We start from the raw sequence: 21805 nt of genomic DNA, 5'->3' as shown, positions 1-21805 counted from the left end.
AGAAAATCTGTGGGATATTGAAAGTATTTAAATAATTACCTCTTATTCTTATATTATTCATTCAGGCAGTCATATAGTCAGTCATTCAACAAATATCCAGTAAGTATTCCAGGCACAATGCTATGTTCTATAGATTTAAGAATACAATGAATGTATGATATGAGACCCTTTCCTTTAAGAGGCTCACAATCTACTCGTCCATGAAAAAGTAAACATTAATGGTAGACTAGGGTAGGAGTATAGTCCTTTGTCCTTGGGTTGATTAAAATTTCCCTCTAGAAGTGAAAATTAAGGATATCTTTTCATATATCCAATAGGCATTTACTTATTTCCAACAAGATGCTATAAACTTGGTGTGTAGAAAGAAGCAAAGATATGGAGAAGAAAGTCCTCTAGAATTATATTATGTAGTTGGAGATAAATAATTAACTCAAAAAGGAAAAAATAAGGCATTATATATTAAGTGATAGTGACTGAAAATAGATGTTATAATGGAAAGGAATGACATTTATTGAACACATATTTTGTGCAAAGTACTTTGTAATTTAGTGGCACATGGTTTCAAATGAATACATGTGATTACAATTATAAATTTATATGGGAAATTTATACAAAGGAAAATAGAAACAATAGTTCAAAAAATACCTGTATGTCCAGTAATTGGATTCAATAAATATTCATATTTTATAATATTTTACATGCATGCATATGTATGCACATGTGTGTTATATATACATATGTATCTACCTATCTAGAGTATGTATTATGTATGTATATACATATCTACCTGTCTATAGTATTTATCTATGTATCTACTTGTAAAAAGTACCTTGTTGCCCAAGGATCTATGCCAAGGATTGGGGATGCAGCAGTGACACAGACATAACTTGTTTTTGCATTTATGAAACTTAGATTGTTAAGGATAGAAATAAAATAACAATTAACTTTTATATATAATTATGTAGTCAGTTATTAAAATTGTGTTAAGCATTTTAAATTAGAAATATAGATAGTTTTTGCTGGACCATATCAAAGTAAAATTTAAACATCATAATATTTCTAACTTCTTACATCTTCAAAAATAAAGACATTAGTCACATGATAAAAATGTCATCACAAAAAATGAAATCAGTAGTAATTTCAAAATATCATCTATTATCCAGATTATTTTTCAACTTTGTTCATTGCCCCAAAATGTATTTTACAGCTGGATGATTCTGAAGCAAAATCAAAAAGTCATATCAAAATATATGGATTATTTCATTTATTTATTATATTCTTTTGGGTGAGTGTTAATATCCCATTTACAGATAAGAAAATGAGGCTATGTAGTCCGAGGTAGAGCTGGAAATCAAATGCCAGTCTGTAACACTAAATAGAGCCTGCTGTCTTTGTCCAGCTAGGACAAAGGGAAGGCTATATGGAAGCAATGAGATTTGGCATAGATTATCCAGGATGACTTAGTTTATCAAGGATAGACATAGGGAAAGATGCTTATTGAGAAAGTGGACTGGTATGAATGGAAGTGGAATTTGTAGAGATTAACAAGCCAACAAGTTTTACTGGGGTGAAAGTTTCTTGTGAAGGAGTTTTATAAGTTTAAAAAGTTTTTTTGGTGTCAGATTTGGAAGTTCAAGTATTTGGTTTTTACTTCATAAGCCTGGGGAGTAATTATTTTTTTTTAGCTACGGAGTGGTGTAATATAAATGATGAAGACTATATTGGAGCAGGAAAATCCTCTTAGTAGGAAGCATCATTAAGAGGATATTAAAATAGTACAGTTATAGAAGTGTAAGAGTTTGTTCTGGAGTGGCCAATGTATGAATGGAAGAAAGAAACCAAAAGGAGAGACAACCTGAAGAAACTTTTCAATCATGCATTAAGCAAGTGGCCATCAAACAATCCTACATTCAGGGTTCTCCATCATGGGCTGGGGACATACTGGTGAATAAGACACACTCAGTCTTTACTCATCTACATTGTAGCAAAGGAAATCAACATTAAAAGTATTTTATTACTTATATACCATAAGCACCCAATGGTGAATTGCAGGGTGTTATGCGTTGTCTAGTCTTGCTTGAGTGGTTAAAACTTCTCTAAACAAGTGATTCTTTGAGCTGAGCTCTGACAACATGTAATGACCAACTGGAACTGGATGTTATATTTGATGGCAAAGGAGAGAAACAAAAGTGATCCTGTACCATCAGCAGAAAGACAAGGAAATAAAGTGAAGAAAGATGATGATATGGTTAGGCTTTGTGTCCCCACCCAAATCTCATCTTGAATTGTCATCCTCATAATCCCCATGTGTCAAGAGAGAAACCAGGTGGAGGTAATTGAATCATGAGGGTGGTTTCCCCCATGCTATTCTCATGACAGTGAGTTCTCACAAGATCTGATGGTTTTGTAAGAGGCTCATCCCCCTTTGCTTGGCACTGATTCCTGTCTGCTGCCTTGTGGAGAAGGTATCTTGCTTCCCCTTCACCTTCTGCCATGATTGTACATTTCCTGAGGCCTCCCCAGCCATGGTGAACTGTGAGTCGATTAAACCTCTATTCCTTTATAAATTACCCAGTTTCAGGCAGTTCTTTATAGTGGTATGAAAACAGACTAATGTAGATGATATGCTCAATTTCAAACATGCCTGATTAATGTCTCACTAAGATTCACTAAGTCTCACTAAGACAAACTAAGACTCATTAAGACAAAAAAAGATCAAGAGTCAGTGGTAAATGTAGAACTGAAGTTAGGGAATGATAACTTGTTATGCATGATTTTAATCAGTCATTCTCTAATGCACAATTTAAAATTCTACAAAGACATAATTTCCCAAATACTCACCCTTAATTGTTACAAATCGACATAGAAAATAAATCGAGGTTTCAAATCCTAATCTGAGAAATCAAAGGTGAACTTTGGGCCATGCAATTTTCAAGGCAGTGAGGACAGCCTAGAACACAGTGAACATTTCTCTTTTTTTCTCAAAATCTACACCTCACATTTCAGGTTACCACTCCTGGACCCTATTGGATTTGCTGCAGGTACATCTGTCAACCTTAAATCACCTGAAATATGAAATGTCTTTATCTATACCTTATATTAACAATATAACTGTATCCTTTAAACTATTTGAACAGTTGCAAAAATGGTTCACCCTCTGTGACTACCCACTTAGATATTTACAACAATGAATATTTTCCTCAAGAAACAAACTTTAGTTAAGATGCTAAAGATATCCAAATCAAGAGATTTTATATACTATTATATTATCTCATATTATATTATCTAATCTCAAATCTCTAATATCATATAATAAATAATTTTAGTCCATTGAAATTGGGCATATTATCTTTCCTCACTTTATTTTCTTGTCTTGCTGCTAATGGTAGCACCAGTCCCTCTCTTCAATACTTCCTGTGCAATAAATATTCCTACCCACTTTTACTAATCTTACTCTGGTCTTTTCTCACTTTCTTTCTTCTCTCTAGTTGCTCTCATCAACCTCTCTTGCTTTCTGTAAAGTAAGACTCCCAAGTCTATACTTCAAGTGTGTAACTGGCTTCAGAGATCAATGACCTGTGGTTCTATGGTTCTAGCTTACTAGGTACTGCTACTACGTCATTGTCCCAAACTGAGGTCATTATCCTCATCAATATTTTGTAATACAAACTACACAAATTCAAACAAAACACACATATCAAATTTTGTTTTCCTTTGTTTTAAATTCTCTAAATCCATTTAGGTTATGATCTCCACTCCTCTGGACTCTTTCTTATCCTACATTCTTCACAATAAAACTAGTCATTAAGATGTGCAATCTATATCCGATGTATATCTTCAACCTAGCCCTTCCTCCTTGCCACTGGTTGAATTTATTCAATTACCATTTCCTACCTATACTAAGCTTTTTACTCCCTTTAATATACCTCCCCCCACGAACAATTTTCACATTAATTTTTGAATAATTTTTAAGCAAATGTAACTACAGAAATCACCTACCTACCTGGTTTGAAGTATTACGTGGCCTTTACTAACTACAGAACAACACTCAAACTTCCCCAGATAGTATGAACAGAACTTCATAATTTGGTTACTGCAACTGAACTGGACCGTCTGTGATTCTTGGAACATCCCATGCTACTTTGTACCTCTGTGTTTTGTTGAACGTGGAATTCTCTCTGCCTGAGTTCCCATATGGTAAAACTGACTCCCCATGACCCCACCACCACACACATACACATGCACACACACCATATAGATATGGGTATCAGTAACTACGTAATAATATACTTTTTTAAAATATTGTTTTCATTTCAAGAACATCATTAAATCATACCAGGCAGAGCTAGTTATGCTATTAGTCATTGGAAAAACAGTTTAAGCAATGGTTAAGAGTGAAAACTTCAGAATCATCCTGCTCAGGGATGCATCCAAACTCTGTCATTTACCAGATGTGCGATTATGGACCCATTGTCCATAATTTAGTTTCTTCCTCTGTGAAATAAAGATAATAATATCAGTACCTTTATAAGACTTTGTAAAGATTAAAGGAACCTTGTGTGGTACAAGATAATCATCAATGTAAATGCTGACATTATTGTTGCCCTATGTTTGGCCTTTCCATGATAGGTTTGACAATTAGTCTTTTTTATTATGTACTTCTTGATACCCATATCTGTAATAGTTCCCTGCTAGAATATAACTCAATGAAGATAGGCACCATATCTTATTCATTTTCATAGACTCTTTAACCCAGTATTGTGAATGCTAAATCAGGACAAGGAAATGTGACAGATGATATCTGCTTGGCTCCAGCAAGTTGACATCAGAGAAACCATCCTCCTCCCCAGCCATCAAGTCAGTCTGTCCCCATGTAACATCTTAACCTAATTCTCCTAAAATATTACCTCTAGTTTCACCCAAAACAGCCGAACTACCCATGAGTTTCTCTGTCTTGAGTGAAAGATGGAATTTTGGAAGGCTTGGACTATCCATTATGTTGTTGGCAACAAGGAGATAGAAATTTTACATTCAGAAATTAAAGAAATAAGAGGATTATAGCTAATTGATCTTATTTATTTGATACTTCTTTATAGAAATTATTTTTAAACTGTTTTGCTTATCTTTGGTTTCATTACCTTTATATGGTAACATTCCCAGTAGTAGGACACCAGAACAACCATTTCTATGCATGTGAGATGTCACACAAGTATATACTGTTTCTTGAGTTAACATTGGGACATGCCTCTTAGAGGTGTGGAAGCTGATTTAAATAACTTACTCAACATACCAAGGAGCCTAACATAAGTGTCCATAATAGAGTATATTATTCCTCATTCACATTGCTGTATTCAATTTAGCCATCAAATATAACTCAGAGATAAGTAACCTAACAGAAAGATAAATATTACTGTAGAGAAGAGCCTGGTCCCGTTTTACATAGAACATAGGGTATCCAAAGATGTAGTTGCAACTTACTCCAATCCAGTTATTATTGTTCAACATTGCTTAATGCTGATTCACTTGAGGTCAATAAGCTTAACAATTTTTTTCAACTTTCTATCTATAGTACAGTTTAAAATTAGAAAAAAGAAAATGCTCACATCATATTAGGAACAATGGACATATATACAATTCTAATAGGAGAGAGAATGCAAAACTGTCACGATTAAACCGCAAAGTACTATAAGATATATGTATCTATTAACTTTTATATGTATAAAATGTTTCTGAAGGAGTACACAAGAAAGCATGATGGTGATTCTCTGGGAAGGGCCAACAGAGTAGTGGGAAATAGGGTGAGAGGGAAACTTATCTTTCACCGTTTACCTTTTTATTTTTTATTTTTTCAAAAAGAAAAATAAAGCAAATTATTTCCATAGGACCGTGGAGGAGAGGCAGTTGTGTTCTGATGAGGAATTGGGAAGGCTTCTTGATAGTGCAGTGACATGAGCTTTTCCTCTTGGAGAGGTGCCACATCCTAGCTAAATGACATATTTTGTGATCTTATGGAATCCTGTAACTGTAAACTAAGCCATAGGGCTTTTTTAGTATCTTAAGCAAGTATGTGTCTGAGTTGTAGCTAGTAGGTTAAATTGCGTAAAGAGCTAAATGGTCTGTATCTCATAACCTTCACATTAATACAGAAACATGAAACTGAAATAAAGACCCCCGAAGTTAGCTTGATTGTTAGCTAAGGAAGAACAAACAGTTCATAACTACACCATGGTGAATCTGTGCTGTTTGCATTTAGGCAGTAGAAAATGTCAGTTCTGTCATCTGCCTGAATCTATCCAAGTTATCACTTAAAAATTAGATCAATAGCACTTTTATCTAGGACTCTGAAGGGTGGAGTGAAGAAGTGTCTGTCACAACAGAAAAGTAAAAATCTTAGTACCTTTTACTACAGGCTAACTTACAAGAATAAAAATGTCCATTCTCTTAGAGCTATCTGGTAAAACTCTAATTTGTTTTTACTATTGCCCTACTGCTCTTTTAGCAATCCAATATGAAATTCCATCCCTTTCAAAGATGAGCAGGGGAGGTGGGAAATATTCCCTCCCATATTCAAAATCTCATCTTTCCTGTGCCCTTTTCATTGAGAGCTGCTGTATAAAAGCCTCTTGGATTGTTTTATTTGAATAAAATACATTCTTGGGGAAGATGCGAAAAAGAATGTTTTCCATAGCATTGGTTTGCTGGCTGCTTTATATGGGCATTTGGTGTTAAGCAATGTGGAAACCTTATCTTATTACACTAGGAAAGGAATCTAATGTGAAGGATACGTTGGTATTACAATAAAAATGACCAATAACTTATTCATCTTGTACTATTGTGTTACCCTGAGGATAGTATTCATGGTTCCAGCCCTAACAACATTGCCTGTGGACATGAAACACAAGCCAGTGCTGTTTATTTCAATATGTAAATAGGATTTGTTTTTTGTATAGTAAAAAAAATTATACCCTGGGGTTACTGATATATTCATGCTATTTTTATTGTCAGCGAAATAACATTTTACCGTATTACTACTGACTGCCAAATTCCCTGAAGATGACTTTTCTGCAGGCAAAATAATGCCCTATTAGTGACCTAGATTTGCATTTTCTGGATTTCTGGAGGACAGTTGCCTTTAATGCCAAAGAACCAAGAGATTCTTTGCATTCCTTGAAAATATTAAGTTTTTCAAAGGTTAGCTTAGACTTCCATGGATCATACTTAGTTAATGTCTCTTATCCACTTTGGCATTTAATATTTTGTTCATGTGAAAGAAACCCCAGAAGTAACTAGCTCATGTGCTTAAGCAAGGTTTCTCAATCTTCATGCTACTAACATTCAGGACTAGATAATGTTTGTCATAGGAGCTGTTCTATGCATTGTAGCATGTTTAGCAGCATCCCAGGCCTTTACCCAATAGATGCCAGTAGCTCCCCCATCTCCTCCAGTTGTGATAACAAAAAATGTCTCCAGACATTACCAAATGTCTGCTGGAGAGCAAAATCACCTGTGGCTTAGAACCACTGGTTTCAGTGTAAAAGAGGCACTTGGTATATACATAATGCTGTGAATCTTGGTGAAGAAGTAAACTTTTACCAGGAAAATAACTTGTTAAACAACTCATTCCCATTTTCTGTAACAACATTTGCAAGGCAAAATGCATAATGCATAATGCATATATTACCAAATATAAAAACATAAATTCCCATGTTTAGAATTACCTTATTTTGTTATTCTGCCTAGAAAGTTCCCTAATAGCATGACATCTCTGCTTGAAGTATGTATGTATGTATGTATGTATGTATTTGTTTATTTATTTATTTTTAATGTGATGCCTGTGTGAAAATATTTTCAAACACTGACCATGGCAGGGACTGAGAAAAAGCTAAGAGATTTGGAAACACATTCTGCAGTTCCCTCCTTGGAGTCTGACCTTGCGTATTTTCTTTAGATATGGTACCTCTAAGCCTCAGATGCAATAGTAGCCTCTCCTGTCATGGTTTAAGCAGGGGTTTCCTGTAAATTCATCTGGTGTATGTTTGGACTTGAGAAGAGCTTATTTCAGAATACCAGAATTAGGAGATCAAGATGGTATGCCGATTCTGTTCTTCCCAGAACATTTTCACTTCTAAATGACTCTCTGACTTGAGTGGCAGTATTGGAATTTGCTGGGAAGTATGAAATGTAATTCTTGTTTGATGGATAGGATTAGAGCAGATAGGACAAAAAATGCATTAAATTTTCCCCCAAGGGTTCCTTTTGCTAGTATCCATTTACTTGGCTGCTTTCTTTATGTTTCTGTTCTCTGTTTTCCCCATAGAATTTCCTGTAAACTTTGCCTGTCAATCCAATCTTTATTGCTTTCATTTTTAATACTCCAATTGGCGCATTTTACAAAGCCGACCAGCCACGCTAAAATGTAATGTGTGGTTTGCTTTGTCTGTATAAGAGGCTGAACCTGGATTTCTACCAGAAGTTAAACCACTGCACGGCGTATGAGGAGGACTGTTTATTGAGTGGCCTTGGGTGCCTCACATGTCATTATGAGCCCCAAATACTGTTCACTGCCTCACAAATGAAGATCTGTCAAAGATAAGACCTAGAAGGAATTTTCAAATGCAAACCTTGATTTTCATAGAAAAGGACTGTCTTTTTTCTAGTTTCTAATGCCCCTGCATGCTTAGAAATTTGGTATATTATTTAAGCTTCCACTTAGCATTTAATATGTGATATTGGACCGTCTTCTCTGGGCTCTCATTCCTCAGCTTCCTACCTCTTTCAGGGACCCTTCTTCTATGGTCCTGCCACCCTGGTATTGATCTTCCTGTATGGTAATCACTACTGAATTCCATAAGCTGCTCTGCATTTATTCATTCATTCATTCAACATAGAGTTATCAAGTATCTACTATCTCCCAGGCTCTGTTCTAGGCAACAATACTGATATACACACTCAACCCCCTTGGAGCTGACATTCTAGAATGAAAAATAGTCAATAAATACATTGTATTTGTCAGTTCAGGCTGCCGTAACAAAGTGGCTTGATTGATTTGGTGGTTTAAACAACAAAAATTTATCTTTCTTCAGTTCTGAATGGTAGAAATTCAAGATCAATGTAGCCGATTCTGGTAAAGGCGCTCTTCCCCTGATTGTAGATGGCTGCCATCTTTTTCGTTTGTTTGTTTGTTTTTTGAGAAAAGGTCTCACTTTTGCCCAGGCTGGAGTGCAATAGCACATTCATGGCTCACTGCAGCCTCGATCTCCTGGACTTAGATGATCTTCCCACTTCACCTCCCAAGTAGAAGGGAATACAGACATGCACCACCATGCCCAGCTAATTTTTGTATTTTTGTAGAGATGGGGTCTCACCATGTTGTTCAGACTGGTCTCAAACTCCTGGGGCTACCATCTTGTTGTGTCCTTACATGGCCTTTCCTCAGTGTGTGCATGTGAGAGAGCCTGAGTGAGCTGTCCGATGTATCTTCTTAAAAGAACACTAATCCTATTTCATTAAGGCCCCACCCTTATGTCCTCATTTAACCCCAATTACTTCCTTAGACACCCCATCTCCAAATACAACCACGGTAGGGGTTAGAGCTTCAGCATGTAAATTTAGGGGGTCACAAACATTCAGTCCATAACATATAAAATAATTTTTTAAATTACCACTTCAGATAGTGATAAGAGAACTATATAAATACATCAAGAGAAAGGGATAGAAAACAATTGGGACAGACATGGCAGTTGCTAATTTAGCTACAATCCTCTCTGAAAAAGGGACAGTTGAGTGAGACCAGAAATGAAGAAGAGACAGCCTTATAAAACTTTGGAGAAGTGAGCATTTTAGGTAGAGAGAATTTCAAGTTCAGTGTAGAGATGAGAGTGAGAATGATGAGATCAGGACAGAAGAAAGTCAGTTTGGTTCAATCCTAGTCAGCTATGGAGAAAGGGTTAAGAAAACAGTATCAGAGAAGTAGGCAATAGCCTGATTGTGCTAGCCAGTGCAAGGAGTGAACATTTGTTCACATTGCAATGGAAAGCCTATGGAGAGCTTTAGGCTAATTAATACACAAATACAGTACAATTTAAGTGAATAAATAGAGAAACTCAAAGGGGTATTTTAGAGTCTTACTCGTCTTTGTTAGACATAGTAAATGTTCAATAATTTTTTAAAATGGAAAGATGAATGTTTTCTTACATAGTAATTATCTTTTTTAAAAAAATCAGATTTATTAGATGTAATTTACATACAGTATATTCACTCTCTTTAGTGTACAGTTCTATGATTCTGACAAACACATACAATCATGTAACCACCACCACAATCAAGATGTAGAACAGATATCTCCCCTCCTCAAATTCTCTCGTGCTCATTTGGAATCAACCTCTTCCTCCACCCCTCTATAGTTTTGCCTTTTCCCTAGTGTGATATAAATGAAATTATATAGTACATACCCTTTTGAGTCTGACTTCTTCCATTTAGCAAAATTTACTTGAGATTCATCATGTTGAATGTTTCAGTAGTTATTTTCCTTTTATTGCTAAGTTGTGTTCCATTGTATGGATGTGCCACAGTTTATTAATTCAGAGGAAGGACATTTGGGTTGTTTCCAGTTTGGAGCAATCATGAATAAATTCTGTATAAACATTTGGATTAAAGTTTTTCCATAAACAAAAGTTTTGATTTAATTTTGGTTAGTATGGAGAAGTGGGATTGCTGGGCCATAGGGAAAGTGTATGTTGAACTTTAAAAGAAACTGCAAAGCTGTTTTACAAAATGGGTGTAATGTTTTGCTTTCTCACTAACATTGAATGAGAATTCCACTTTCTCTGCATCCTTGTCAGCTGTTAGTGTTGTCTTTAAAAAAAAAAACAACTTTGTATTATCTCTTTTTGTCATTATATCAGGTGTATAGTCAGTGGCTTCTTTTAAACATCACAACTATAAATTTAAGGGTCTGGTGAGTATGGATAGTAAGAATGTAATGTATGATGGGATAATTTTTTTCATCCACACTATTTTTTTTTACCCAAAAGAGTATGATCTTATCAAATCATTGTTAAGAGTTAAAGTACATTTAAGACTATAATTTAAGTACATTTAAGACTATATTTTTGCTTGAAGACTTTTACAGAAAATAAGCTTTAAGAATTTATTCCTTGAATCCTGACAATCTTGAATTCTAGTCCTCCCATATTTAATGGGAGTCTCATAGGATGCTTTCTTAGAAAGGCAACTCATGAAAATCTCTATTTAAAATATCACTGATCCCTGAGGTTGGATGAAGTCTTTGTCCCGTAAATTCCAAGCTCAGTCATACTATTAAAAAAAAATCATAGTAATTGAGTTTTGCTAAAAGTACAATAAAGCAAAAGAATTATACCATTATTTCTCACATGCATTTTTCCAACCTATCCTCACATCACTGACATACTCCATCTCAGGCAACCTGGTTTTGTCTGTTCTTTGGCTGGCCAGTCTAACCTTTCACTTACCAGTAAGACATAAGGGAAACACAATTTAAATTCTGCTGAAGGATTTGAGCATTCAGTAACTCATGGACTCTACAGTATAGTCTGAGCAGAAATGGACATTTCACTTATTTTCATATCCAGAAGCTACACTTTAATAGATCTCAAGAAGAATCATCCCTCCTCTGATCTGTGAATTCCTGATCTTGTAGCATTCTACAATTGTTCAGTGAGGGGCTCTGGAGGACTACAAATTCAGTGCTTTTTACAGAGTCTATAGGAGCCTATCATATAGGTTCAGTGTCTCTGCCAGTGCCTTGACTTAATCCAGAAAACATTCCTATTCCAACCTCGATACAAATTGTCCTGTTGCTTCTCTTTTCATGGAGAAAGTATTTTCTGCATGAGGGCATGGACCTATGCCTAACACAAAATATCCATAACTTTCTAGGAACTGGTCTTTATTTCCTGACTGAAGACACAGATGCAGTTCCTGTATTTGTAACATCAGTCACTTTTGTAAAGCTTGGTGCTTCCATTTTGTCTTTATTTCAAAGCCTTTTAAACAACACTCATGGCTTTTCTCCTCCTGCTGGTGGGAGGCAGTATTAAACTTATCTGGCATAAGAAAGATTTTGTGCCGCTAATTTTATCAGATGACTCAAAGTCATTTCATTCAGAGCTACTTATTTCTCTTAGTGGAATCAAATAATGTAAATCTCCTGGATGTTCCTGTTAATGGTTGGTGGAAAAACGTGCGGGTGGAAATATGTCTTTCCCATAGGTACTTGATAGCATTTGATTAGAGGCCAGGCATGTAGCAGCTTCGTGAATCTTCTTTTTTTTGTTTTCTGTTTGCAGATTTTATTCTTCACCGTACAGTATTGCAACCAACCGCATGATTCCACAGACATCTATCACGCCATTCATTGCTGCTTCCCCTGTCTCCACATACCAGGTATGTCCGATTTACCTGCACCTTAGGAGATATCTTTCTTGCAGTAATACACTATTGAGAGGCAAAAAGGACACAGTAGAATGAAAAGAAAAAAAGTTCTCATACACTTTAATCACATCTTAATGTAATAATACTCAAGTTATGAGTTAGCCTATACTTTCAAGAGCCTGTTTGCATCAATTCACTGGATAATAAAATCCACTACGCTTTTCATTCTTCCTGCTGAGTTTTCATGATTATGCTACTGTCCAACCAACCTTAATACAGCTCTCTCACCACTGGGAAATTATTTTGTTTGTTGTCTGTTATTTTGTTTGTTCATGTTCCCTATTGTGTCTTTTCTAAAAGCACATTTCTAGCAATTCCTTCACTCACTCCAGGATATTTTATCACTGTCATCTCATTTTGTCTTGGTTGTCCTGGTAAAGCTACACAGATAGATGTTAAATCATACTTCCCAAGAAACAGAAGAAATTATCAAAGTGGTAAAAAGTTGTTCCTATTCCCTGCTCTTATTTCATTCTCAGTTCCCGAGAGACCAAAAGAGACCTCAGGGGTTCCGCATGTTGAAATGCTGGGAAGTCTGAGACTCAATGTGTCTCCTCAACTAGATATTATAGCCAGTTAATTCCAAGTACATAGGTGGATTAAAATAGTCACACTTCTCCCTCAAACAATACTCCTTATTTTATTCCTCTGAGTTATTACGTATGTGATATTAATCTCCTCTCTACCTAATATTGTTCTTCAAACAGTTCTTCCAATTCTAATTAGAAAATGCCTATATATATGCTGCATGTAGAAAGTGTCTAGTGTCATTTCTTAAAAGTTTGGAGGGAGAAAGAGAAAGAGAGAATGCAGCAAGCGTGTGTATGTATGTGCTTCTTGAATTTTGCAGCTGGTGGCTGTGGATGTTATATAATGAGTAAAACTGTAATGATGCTGATGCTATTAATTCAGTGAAGTTTTGCCTTGTTCAGTCACTATATACTTCATTTCAGGATATCCCAGCTGTCAGAGAATCAAACTTAAGACTATGTGCACTTTTCCTTAACTGATTCCCCCCGAAGCAGATCATTTTCTTTCTTTTTCTGCACTCAGATTCTTGAAACATATCCATGGGCAAATGGAATAGATTTTCATTTGAATTACATTAGAGGGTCTCTGAATGGCTGATTTCTTAATTGCCTTTCCTTGGGACCCATGAGGCTATGTGCAGGTTCTGTTCAGTTTTTGTTCTTCCTGCAGGCCTGCCTGGTTGTAATGTGTGTGTGTGTGTGTGTGTGTGTGTGTGTGTGTGTTTCCTTTTTTTTGCTAATCTTGGCCTCTGTTCCAGCCAAGACCACCCATTAAGCCCCAGTGTAGAGCACTTTGGTGACATGAATAAAATATTCACTGAAGAGTGATTTTACTTGGGAGGGCTCATAAGTGGAATTTAACTGTAGCTCCCTTTTCTCAAAAGAAGAGATTACAGCAATGATCTATGTTGTTGATTCTCACCTTTCACCAGGTTTTTTCAATCCAAAGTGTTTTGGCAATTCTGTGTGTGTGAGTATATAAAAAAAAATCTTCTGAGTTCTCCACGTGACATTCAGTTTATACGGGCTGACTTTTTCATTTGGCTGACACATGGTACATTTAAGAATAGTTGGCTGGCTGACATACTCATTTTTATTTGTTATACCAATTACCATGAGTGAAAATAATTACAAACTTGCTTAACTTGGGTTAAACCTAAATAACTGCCCCAAATTTTTGGTTTATCTCTTTAGCTCTTAACACAACTTTTACCACTTGGACATATTTCTAAAATGGGATCACTTGAGCATTTGAAGTTACAACTGATGACAGAAAAAGAGAAAGTCTTAGCAGTCAACTCTTGCTTCCTTCATTACTTGCCAGGACATCCCTGAAAGCTGATCTTCAAATGGTCTCTGAGGCCTTCTAAGACTTTAGCCTTCAACATCAACCTCAAAATATGCTCCAAGACCAGTCTGGGCCATGTGGGCACTGAAGTCAGCTCCATTGATATAGGAAGTTGCTTTACCTTTTACTTGTTTCAGGGACCAATTTAATCAAGTCCAAGAATTCCCTTTTTACCCTTGGTTTTGAGCACGAATTAACTGTAAAGTAGGGTGGATTCCACTTTCTTATGACCTAGTGTGACTCCACTGAACACAAGAACCAAGTTCTCTCTATGATTGCTTTGTGCTAATAAATGCTGTTTGATGCATAGGTCCAGAGTACTTCATGGATGCCTCATCCGCCATACGTTATGCAACCAACAGTAAGTGTTCTCAGTCACCTGAGGCTAATATTTCTATTATCCAAGTACAAGCTTTTGGAATGCATAGAAGCTTTGGGGTAAAGCTTTTGTTATATCGTGTAACTCGTTCAGGCAGCCATATTCTCCAGATAAAAAGCTGTTCCTGAAATTCTACAAAAGCATGTACAATAGATAGCTAGAGATCAACATACACATAGAATCAGATAAAGAGAGAGGGTGAAAAAGCAAGAGAGTGAGAGAGAGAGAGAGAGTGCGTGGAAACTTTATTAGAGGAAATAGCAATCAACAATTCAAGCTGAGTCTACCATTTCTTATGCATGAGGAATTTCTGCTTTATGCAGGAACTCAGAACTCCAGACAATTAAATTTATTCTACAAGGAAACTCTTTGTTTCCCTTCTCTTTCTGATATGCTTTTCTCTCTTTGGCCACAGTCTGATATGCTTTAGGGACAATTTGGAGTATCATAGACAAGTTTTGATTGAAGCAATATATTTCAAATATGATAATAGATGAATTCATATAGATAGATGGCAAGGTGTGTAAATATTTTCATGTTAATTAACTATAGCAGTTTTCTTTTTCTTTAGTGGAAATTTTCTCTCTGCTAAATATTCAAACTCTATTTTCTACTTGCTAGATTTCCCATTTTATGGCACAATATTACATCAATTCCAACTGAAAAGTATGATGTATTACATTAGAATGTAGACTGAGGGCTAATGATTGCATTTATCTTTGCCTAGGTCTTACAGGGTTTCTAGCTCTATAGAAGTGCGAGATAGAGATTTCAATAGCAACACACTCATGAGAGTATGAGGCAGGGGAAAGAGCCCTAGACTGGAAGTTGTGTGACAAGGTCTCGGTGACTCTTCTGGGTATGCTCTCTGTGCATTTGTTTCCTTTTCTGACACTATATACTGATTAGTGCTTTTGTGAGGATCAAATGAGAGATCATATGTAAAAGACAATGTAAAAAAGTATACATGCTATGCATTATTATTATCATTGTCCTCATTATTATTGAATGTGTTCATTATACAAGGAAGAAGCAGTGCTAAATTTTAACCCCTTTAGAAGATAAATGTAAGTAAGTTAGTATATATTAAAGACCAGGGAGCTAAATACACAGACATCCATTTCCTGGACTCAAAAAATTAGAGACTCTGGCTTTCATATTTGAGCTGTATCTATTTTATTTTTTTAAATAAGGAACTTTTCATGTTGCTCCAAACATTTTGGTGATTTTTTATTTAAAGAATAAAATATATGTAGTTTACCACAGCAGAACTTTGTACCATATTTTGCAAATCCCTTTATTTACTATTATTTACATACCTTGAGGGCTTTCTGAGTTCATCTACTTCTGTGTTCTATAAATCATACCACTATGCAACAAATCCAGGCTACACTTTTCTGTCCAAGTCATAAGGTAAAATTCAGTTTGTGCTGCCAAAGCAATACATAGCATAGCAAAGACTGAGCCAATGGAGGAAAAGGAAAGAAGTCCTGCCAAGTTCTCAAAAGGAGACTTTCTGGAAGGAAACAACCACCTTCTAAAAAATGTGTTCATCCGTAAAGCACTAATACTAACTTAGTCCTCATACTGAGTTTTAACATCATCTCTTTGTGGCCAAAAGGAGTGCATATCTGGCAAAATCTGAATATTTTACCAGATGTCAAACTATGTAACATTCTTCAGTACTTCTAGATCTATTAGGGGCAGGGAAGATGGTTGTATGGGACTTTATTTCAGCTGTCACTCAGGACTTTTACAAAGTTTTTCACACACCTCCTTTTCCACCCCAGTACAGCTTCAGCCTCGTGTTTGCATGTATTATTTCTGTGTGTGTATTATTAGTGTGTGTGTACGTGTGTGTGTACTTTAATTTGTCCTTTTAGATTTTCCTTGCTGTGGCTACTACTCAGAGCTGATATCATACCACTTCCCAGACTAGATTACACATCATGCTTGAGCTTAGGCCACTAGGTTTAAATGTAATGTTTATGGCTGGGGTGGATTCCTGGAAAAATAGAAGTGGCTGGGCCACCCACCACTTTGCTATCTTTTAGATGGAGAAAAGGGCAAAACGGTATCATGGAAACACAGTTTGTACCATCAATCATTGCCCTGTAATAATCTTGTTGGCTGTCCATATTACATAAGTAACTTTACCCAGCTGGCTTTAATTTTATCATCAAAGTGAGGGTAAATTACCCTATGATACTAAAATATAAAAATATTCAAGCCATCTTAGACTACAAATCAAAAAACCTGAATCTGAGAAGAATTAATGAGGAACTTGATGATTAACAGCATGGATTCTTGGTTGAGCTCATTAGGATAGGAAACCCGTTTTAGCAAGGGGGTATTGAGCTATTTATGTAAACTTTCTGAGCCACAGTTTTCTCATCTGTAACATGGACATAATAATACATAAATAATTATGTTTTGTTCATTAAATGAAATAAGGCATTAAAGCTCTTAAAATAATTTCTGGAAAAGAGCAAACACTCAATAAATTATTATTATTTAATTATATTAATAGATTTCTCATTATGCTTTAAATTGTCCCAGTTTTATCAAATGAATGTTGCTGTAAGCAGAAAGTTGAAAATAAGCAACTTTGTTGAGAATCATCTATTTCTACCACATTCATAGTGCTAATTACCTTAGTTTGCTAATGAGTTTGGTGGAGAGAAACTCTGTGGCCATAAACAAGATAAATTGCTTACATTGGTACTTATTTCACTTACTTTCTAAAAATTCAACACCTAAAACTTAAAATGCCCATTGAGAATCTCCTTTTTTCAGTAACTGGAGACTACTTTACAAATAAATTCAAGGTGTCAAAATCTATGTCTCAAATATATTGCCCATAATTCCAATTTGCTTGCAACTTTTCTTCTCTATCACATTTTCTCTTTCCTCACTTTATGATAATTTCATGCATGAGGTTTCATTGTACAGGAATATACCTCCCCTATCACCAAGCTTGTACACTGACTCCTGAGTTGGAGCCAGATGTATTGCCTAGGCTAGAAGCCCTTCGGATTCTCTCTCAGGCTTGACTTAAAGGGCTCTAATGTCTCAATCTGGTTTGTATCTGAAAACAGTGCTTCCATAAAGTTCTAAAGTAGAGCGCAATGTCCTTGATCTCTTTGCTAGGGAGGGTGAATGGGTAAACTGGAGGGGCAACAATTGGTAAGAGAGAAATGAAATGACACAGAGAACGAAAGGGAACAGTAAAGGCATGAAAGAAGAACAGAAAACATAAGCATATAATTTCTAAACTTTGCCATTTAAGTTTGTTTCTTTGTACATTGAATTTTCTAAGTAATGTGCTTGTAGATTTAGAAACAAAATACTCTGGGAAGAAAGGATAGATGTCTCTTTGCATGGATTATAATTCTGGTGTTTTGGAAAGAAAAGAGATTTCTGTTACTGGACCCTGGGAACTTACTGGATCTCGTGGAAAGCTGTCAAACCCCATGTAGGGAAGCAAGAGCATTTCTGTTTGCCTTTTGTTATTGTTCACCTGAATAGACTCTGAGAAGACAACACTGTTAGACTAAATTAGGAATTCACTTTTTGCTGAGAAGAAGTAAAAATGCTGACTTTGTCAATGTAGTTGGTTATTTGTTTCTGCTTCTCAGCACAGACGTCTGTACTGCATGCTGAAATCTGACCATTGCACTGACAGAATTTTAATAGTTGATGGATTGCACCAAATACCTACTCTACAGAGAAGTATGTTACATTGCAATGTCATATGAATACACAGTTGAAATTGCTGTGTTCCAATACATTGGATATTTTGTTACATCTGTGTTACTGACAAGGAGTAAAGATGATAGTTTTCAAGAGGAAGCAGAGTTCCACTTTCTTAAACTTTATTTAAGCTCATTTGAAGCATAAATCTTCTGTTCTTGATATGGTTAGTGTTATATCATCTCAAGGAGAAAGGTCAGCTTTCATTTTGACTTAATTAAAAATTGGTTATCTAATTACAGTATTCTAAGAAATGCAAGATGCCCTTATTGAATCAATACATAATTTGTTGCCATGGCAACAAATGGCAAAAAAGTTGCAAGCAAATAAAAAATTATAATTGTTATGATTAATAAACCCTGAGTTTTCAGCTAAAGATCAAATATAAACTGCTTCTCTACAACCAGGCTGTATAAGAAACCCCAGAACACTTAATTTGGTCATTCTTTGACCTTAAACGTGTAAGGCCTAAGGACTAGTTTTAGAGTTGTGTCCTTCAAATTTGTAGGTGTGTGTTTTGAGAGGGCCTAATTTGCCCTAATTACTGTAGAAAATAGTCCTGGCATTCCTATTGTTAAGTATAACTTCAAAATTTTACAGTAATTTTTCAAATATAATCTCAGCAACTTGAGTAAAATAACTTTAAACAATGAAATGCAAGGCTTATAATTCAAAAGAAATGTAGAGAGTATAAAAGATTTTCCACCTGGGATCCCTTCATTCATCATTTCTATTCTCCGGAAATAAACATTGTAAACAAAATCAGATATTTCTATCCAGTCAATTTTATTGCATATGAAAGTATATATTTGCATGTGTGTAAATGTGTATTTTTAATGTAGAAACAATATTACTCTACAAATATTGTATTACAATTTGATTTATTTTTCCTCAATAATAAAATGTTCTGGATGTCAATAAATATGAGTCACATATAGATCTATATCAATTTTGATAACAGCTCCATTATCACTATTGTATAAATGCACCAAAAGGTGTACTTTCTTGAAAACTCAAGACAGTAATATTACGCCCTAGTGAGAAAACATCTGTCAGATAAGTTGCTGACACAAAAGATATTTATGTTTTAAAATTTGATATACAATATTGTCAAAATGCCTTTTAGATAGCAGTTTTCCTTTCTCCATAACCTCAATTAAAAGCAGGTAATCTCAAGTTTTAAATATTTTGTTAATGTGGTAAATATCTCACTCATATTTTATTTTCATTTCTGAATCCTATGAGTTGATTTTCACATGTTTATTGACTGATTTTGTTTTCTTTATCTCTGAACTTCAAGTTGGTTTGCTTTGCTTAGTTTTCTTTTGAGGTATTGATCTTTTCTTATTTATAAAAGATCTTATTACAGTTAGTAAGTTTATAGTATCATAGATAATTTAAATATTATCTCGGTTTACTTTAAATTTTAATTGTATATTTGCCATGCAGATTTTTGGTATTTATGTATTCAAATGTATCAGTCTTTCTTTTAGAACAAGGGTCAGCAACCTTTTTCTGTAAAAAGCCAAACAGTAAATATTTTCTGTTTTGTGAGCTATATGGTCTGTGTCACACCTACTCAATTCTATGGTTTATTGTGAAAGCATCCATAGACAATACATAATGAATGGGTGTGCCTTGAGTTCCAATAAAACTTTATTTACAGAAATAGGTATGGCCACATTTGACTCACAGGCTATATTTTGACAGCCCCAGCTTTAGAGCATCTGTATTCCATGCAAAATACCTTAATCACTATAGATTTAAAATGCTGTATGTTTTCTTACTGTGCTTATAGTAAATTTTGTTTTAAAATGTTGTTACCTTTGAAGTTTATTTTATAGCATGAGATGAGATTAAGATTCAAAGTTTCATTTTTTTGATTTTTTTTTTTCCCCAAACGTGGAACCAATTGCCATAACAAATTTTACCAAAGAAGCCCTCTGTATTTCCTCCTCTGGCATGAATTTTATGCCAATATTTATCACATAACAAAATAGTTTTATCTTTGTGTCTGTTTTCCAAATGCTCTTCTGTCCTGCTTCTCTATTTCTTTTGAGCATTGCTCTATTTTGAGTACTATAACTTACAATACCTTAATCAGGGGTGTCCAATATTTTGGCTTCCCTGGGCCACATTGGAAGAAAAATTGTCTTAGGCCACACATAAAATACACTAAAACTAATGATAGCTGATGAGCTAAAATAAATAAATAAATCTTTTAATATTTTAAGAAAGATCGTGAATTTGTGTGGGGTCACATTCAAAGCTGTTGTGGGCTGCATGCAGCCAGTGGGCCACATGTTGCGGAAACTTGCCTTATAAACTGATAGGAAATGGCCACAATATTTTTTTTATTGTTTCTCAAACATTTTTCTAGCTATTTTACATTTTCAGATGAACTTTAATGCATTTTATGAAGTTAAAAATGTACTAAAATTTCAAATTATATATTGACTTATGGGAAATTTAAGAATATGACATATTTACAACATTGAATTTTTCTGTACAAGAAAAAGAACTTTTCATCTACCCAAGAATTATTTTATGTATTTTGGATCACTTAATAGAGTATCAGGTTTCCTCCATGTATATTCTATATATTGCTTAATGTTTTATTTGGCATCTTAGTATTTTTGTTGTTATATGTCTTAGTTTTTTGCTGTGGCTATAATAAAGTAGCACAGACTGTGTAATTTATAAAGAAAATAAGTCTATATAGCTCGCAATTCTGGAGGATGGAAAGTCCAAGAGCTTGATACAGGCAGCTGGTGAGGGCCATCTTGTTATGTCATAACATGGCAGAAGACATCACCTGGCAAGAAGGCAAAAACAAGAGAGCCAGAGAGAGCTTCTTTTTCTAACAAAGCTATTCCCACAAATTTAATTCCATGGCAACATTAATCCATTCATGAGGACACAGCTGACATTAATCCATTCATGAGGACACAACACTTATTTCTAATGTGTAAGTTTTCTAACACATGAAATATTCTTCAGCATTGTAATTATAAAAATTTTATTATATTTTCTCATTGATCACTTTAGTGTATAAAAATGTATATACTAATTTTATTCATTTAATTTAAAAAATCTATTAATTGTTCAAAAGTATTGCTGAGATTTAGAATATACACATAAGTTAAAATATGCATATAAAATACCCATTTCCTCTTACCCAAAGATTAGTACAGTTAATATCTAATGTTACTTGTTTCCAGATGTTTTTCTGTATTTATATCAATATCTACCAACTTATCTACATCTACAAACACACATGCACACAATATACGCATTATATATATCACATGTATGTGTATA

At 34.9% G+C, this 21805-nt stretch overlaps 1 protein-coding gene across 19 annotated transcripts in view; it reads left to right on the top strand.

Annotated features, from left to right (window-relative positions):
* RBMS3 (RNA binding motif single stranded interacting protein 3) overlaps positions 1-21805 on the top strand; it is a 764097-nt gene that overhangs the window by 626814 nt on the left and 115478 nt on the right. For 14 of the 19 annotated variants that reach the window (XM_054479599.2, XM_054479604.2, XM_054479601.2 and 11 more), the window contains 2 exons: positions 12330-12426; positions 14663-14713. In XM_054479599.2, the coding sequence (XP_054335574.1) occupies positions 12330-12426; positions 14663-14713 (148 nt within the window). The remainder of the gene's footprint in view (positions 1-12329; positions 12427-14662; positions 14714-21805) is intronic. The other 5 variants (XM_054479608.2, XM_054479609.2, XM_054479606.2 and 2 more) reach the window with 1 other exon arrangement.

Source organism: Pongo pygmaeus, chromosome 2 (genome assembly GCF_028885625.2).
Source record: "Pongo pygmaeus isolate AG05252 chromosome 2, NHGRI_mPonPyg2-v2.0_pri, whole genome shotgun sequence".
NCBI lineage: Eukaryota > Metazoa > Chordata > Mammalia > Primates > Hominidae > Pongo > Pongo pygmaeus.
The sequence above is the reverse complement of the archived record's forward strand: the minus strand, read 5'-3'. Positions and strand labels throughout refer to the sequence as shown.